Raw genomic sequence first — 4,809 nt, 5'->3', positions numbered from 1 at the left:
CTGGTTCCCTCGGGAGCCAAGCCACGCGTAATTACCGGTCCATCGGGTGGACCACGCATAATTAAGCCTGCACGGTTGTTGCGTCGCTCGTTTTGGAGAGCGGACGTGCCAGGTTTGGTGCGTCGGTTGGCAAGCTCATCAATCACAATCTAATATCATATACAAACAACGTACACGTACAGCCATTGATACGGTTTTTCAGAAGTGGAGTAATGCTAATGCACACCAAATAAAAGATGATAATAGCATTATACTACATTGTGCTATATCATTTAGCATGATATATGTGGTGGCTATAAAACCATATATTTCTAATCACATAATATGGGTATTATATGACACCCGGAATTCATTTCTAGGACAATTTTAACACATTAAACAAGACGCCAATGCGAGGGCCACTGTGTTAGTTAATAACTAATTAAACAACCAATAATTCACTAAGGCATGAATGCAGGTTAGCCAAAATATTCAAGCTGAGTTGAACCCGTCGTCCCGGAGCTCTCTGTAAGTGCGCCGTGAGCAACGGATCTAAGGAAAGATACAATAATTAACATTAGACAAATATACATAGTACAAACTTAATTAATGGGATATCCAGCAAATGGCGTGTAACCTTTCTAGCTTTAAGTCAAAACCAATAAGTTAGTAAACATGAGAAAGTGTGTGCAAATGGAGTTATATGTTACCTTAACGATGGCTTTTTGCTGTGAATTATGAGCGAAAATCAAAGGCGTAATATCGCACATCAGTGAGAGGTCCAAACGTAGGAGGAGGACTAATAAGGTCGACAGGAAAAGCCACGGAAGACCCAAGGTTTTTGTGTGCCATGAGCAGCCAGATGAAGGTAAGAAACTCCCCTCCTCTGGCAAGCTGCGTGGCGTGAGTCTCGGGCCGCGACTGGCCAGCGGCGTATATGATGATCCTCACCCACATGTCTCTCATCTCCTCCAGTGTTTCTTTACATGGTTCAGGCAGAGACAAGATGGAAGCCTCCTCCAATAAGAACTCTTTGAGATGCTGCAGAATGACATGCTGCTTTCCGCTGCCGCCGCCGCCTGTCATCATCGCCGTAAACTTGTTACCGAAGCCTTCTAGCACTGATTCGGCACTGGTAGCACTGACCTGCAACATAACTGGGTGTGTAACAAGAAGGTACATCATATAATTTGATAGTTTCCGGCAGACACCAACCAAGCCAACTGTCTCCACATCCACACTTGAAACCTCACTCAGGTGTATGATTGTTGATATATGCAAACGGATTATGACAGCACTAAAATTGTCAGACAACTCCCTGGCCAGAGTATGCAGGAACGGACCAAGATGTTGCCACTCTTGTTTCTTGCCACCACTGGTTGATCCTCCAAAAGGGGATTTGAGAATGGCTTTAATCTCTTGCATAGAACTCTCCGTGATATCGTTGTCCACCTGCTCGTACTTGGTGTCTAATAATTTGCTCAACCAAAACAACTTGCCAACTGCTTTTGCCATCTTCCTTATCACTCGTTCCGACGGGCTACTCGGCTTTTCCTCCTCGCATCCCACATAGCTCAGAAAGTTGTATTGCCCCATGCTGTTTGACCACAAGGGCTTCTCCTCGGGCCATCCAATAATTTTACTGGAGACGAGCGTCCAGGACACGCGAATGAGGCGGGCACTACACTTGTTGGCCTTGAGCCATCCCCATGTCCAAGGTGACACCATCACCATCATAAACATTGCGCAGACTTCCAGAAATAAGCTTCCAACAAATAATGTGTAGGTGATTGCAATGTCGGCTCTGCTGTAGTATCTTTGTTTCCTGTTGCCAACTATGAAGATCACAAGGGCAACGATGGCTGCTAATTGAGACGTGCACCGAAGCATAATGCCATGCCTTGTCCGAAGCACTGCGGCCTTGGTATAGACATCACAATACATGATACCAAGTTCAACATCAACCAACTTGACCAGCTTGGCCAACTGGACTTCATCTGATCGAGCATAGCTCGTCCAAGTTGCTGCACGGAAGCCTTCCGGTATCTGGAAGAGCGTAAATCCAGCAAATAAATGGCGAACAATTGCCGCTGAATCCAATGAAAAACAAACAATGCTAGAGTAGCTATCCTCCTGATCAAGTTCTTGATGAGTGAACTTGTTACTTTCTTCGCTATTGTAGCCAGTACTGATGTTTTGTAGGTTCCCGTACATGAGAGCCATCGTCCTCTCCCCATACTTGATGATTCCAGCAATAAACATGAAGATGCCCGGAACAAGAAGCTGCACATTGCGCCAAGCAGTAGACTTCCAGAAGACATACAAGGCTAGGACCACTTGGACTATCAGATTCAACAAATGCCTCAACCACAAGCTGTTGTCCTCCAAGGAAAAAGCAGTGATGGTGTCCTGTCCGCCAAGATGAATGAGTAGGAAGGGCGCCCAAAAGAAAGTTAGTGGGTGCTGGTTTTCTGTCACTGCGTTCGCTTCTTGTTTCGAGAGCAAACCAAGGGCGTACACTGCTATCAAGTCTGCCACCAAATAAGCTACCCAAATGGTGCCACTAAGAAACTTGGCGCCACGTTGCCGAAGGCGACCAGTAAAGAAGAGGAATATTTGTAGCACGAAGCTGAGAAGCACAAGCAGTTGGATCTCCCATTCATTGAATCGTTGCAATAAGCTCCCCATTTTTCATCAGATTGCCTCCTATATGCCACAAAACCACTAATTAAGGACATCAACAGAAAAAACATTTCAGTGTGGCTTTCGCAAAACCAAAGAAAAACTTACTCTTGATCATTCGATCATTAACAAATTCTTAATTAATAGTATGTTTCAACCAGCTAAAATTAGTTAGCTTGGAAATTGAAGTTGTAGACCAAAATACATTAAGGTACCAACAAGACTACTACAAGTTGTTATATACATTTACATAATAAACATTAGCTTATCAATATTAATAATAAATAAATCGTGTAACATATTGAGTTTTTTCCAGAAAATATCAGAGTTTAATAAGCAAATAAGAGTTTGAACATTTGAAATGGACATGTTCCAGAAAATAAAAAGTATAGGAATTATCATGAACTACAAAGTTAAAAGTCCAAATTTTGATTCAAAAGGTAGGAAATTAACACTACTCTTTTATTTCAGGTACCAAATTCTAGGTCTAAATAGTAGCAATTGAAGTGATTGGAACAATAGAATTCAAATTTCGTTTGCACACCAATTTTCATTATACTTCCCCCATTTGCTCACCTAACTACTGAACTTTGCCAAGACCAGTGGGTCTTCAGAGGGTGACCCTATCAAAGATGCAGGGCGCAGCTAAGGACTAATTACCGGCGAAGCTAAGGCGTTAATGGCTGGCAAATCTAAGGCCCCGGAGCAGCGACGAGTGTCAGCCAGTGCTCGATGAAGTAACCTTGATGGTTTGTGGGTGACTCAAGAAGCGACGACGACTATCGACTTCTTGCCAGATGCTAGATCAACCCAGCCCCTACTAGATTGATCACATGTATTTGGAGTAGTGAACTTCATCAAGTTAGGTGATAGGTTGTGACATCCTTATACACGTAATTAGAAGAAGTATTCTACTTCTACGCAGATAAATGCTAAAAAAATCATCACGGCAGCACAATCAAGTACAAAGAATACCCGTGAGAAGACTCAGCGACATCATTCTTTTAAATAAATGGAAACAGTAACAAGTCTAGCAGAATGCTCTTATAGCCTAATGATATAACAATTGACTGTTTTTTATTGAACTGTACCTGGTTTGTGACGAACCAGCCAAGGGAGATTGCTCGAACGAACAGGTATGAGAGATGAGGTGATGCACTGCAACAGCAAAATAACAGCTAGCCATCCACGTACTGGAAATATATACAACCAAAAAAGTGAAAAAAAAATGCTAGCTTATTCCATGCTTTTCTTCTATTGAGCTGGCTGCATGGACAAGTAAGGATTGCATATTGTCTTTCCAGAAAGCCCGACATGTCTATTCTGATGCAATGATGCATGCCACAAGCAAGGATCGGAGCACACACTTTCATTCAGGCTGTGAGGTAAAGGCAAAGGGAAACGCTCAAGCAAAGAGGAAGCGTCAGGTTGACTGAACAGGTAAAATGTAGGAGAAAAGAACATGCATGGAAACAGAAAATTGGGCGACGGTACAGATCAAGGTAAAGTTTTTAGAGGAACAGAATTTCAGGTTTTGCAGAGGAATCGGCATTGACGTAGTGGAAACAAACAGATCGTGGAGTGACTCAGCCACAGCCATGTACCTGTAGGTTGCCGTCCTGCACTTCTGCGTGCTGGGTGCTACACTGCTACTGCTAGGCGCCTCGATCGGCGACCCTCGGCATTGCAGACATGTGGTTGCGGCGTCCGTGCGTGGCGGTGTGGTGTCATGTGGAACTGGCGAATCCCAATCGTCAATCCGCAGTTGGGCTGGTGGGCTGCTATTCGCGAGACTCAACGTTGAAGCCCTCTGTTCAATGTTTTTTAAAAAAGTTGAAATTCCATAAACCATAAGTGCCTGTCCGTCGTTGTGCCTGCTCCAATCGACCCTACTTACTGTGCCACAAACCGAAGGGTCCATTGGCCTCTTGCGTAGCATAGCTTTTGGTAGCGACGTGACAGAGCTCAGAATGGTGGAGGTGAAGAGCAGTTGCCGCCGCCAAAGCCCAATGCTTTTTTTTAAGGTAAACAGGAGGGGTGGAGCCCCTACTGTGATTTATTAGAAAGAAGTGACAAACAAAATACAAACAGGTTACAAAGTCAAAAGAAGAGGCACGGAAAAGAAAAGTACGGACATTATCCAGCCTA

At 43.8% G+C, this 4,809-nt stretch overlaps 1 protein-coding gene across 1 annotated transcript; it reads right to left on the bottom strand.

Moving 5' to 3' along the window:
• Positions 1-714: 714 nt before the first annotated feature.
• Positions 715-4,299, bottom strand: LOC136503015 (uncharacterized). The gene is made up of 3 exons (XM_066498232.1): positions 4,266-4,299; positions 3,753-3,819; positions 715-2,685 (listed from the first exon to the last, which is right to left on the bottom strand). The coding sequence occupies exon 3, from the start codon at positions 2,665-2,667 to the stop codon at positions 715-717; it is 1,953 nt and encodes a 650-aa protein (XP_066354329.1). The 5' UTR covers positions 2,668-2,685; positions 3,753-3,819; positions 4,266-4,299.
• Positions 4,300-4,809: the final 510 nt, after the last annotated feature.

This window comes from Miscanthus floridulus, chromosome 14 (genome assembly GCF_019320115.1).
Source record: "Miscanthus floridulus cultivar M001 chromosome 14, ASM1932011v1, whole genome shotgun sequence".
Lineage (NCBI taxonomy): Eukaryota > Viridiplantae > Streptophyta > Magnoliopsida > Poales > Poaceae > Miscanthus > Miscanthus floridulus.
Note: the sequence above shows the minus strand (reverse complement) of the source record. Positions and strands in the feature narration are given on the sequence as shown.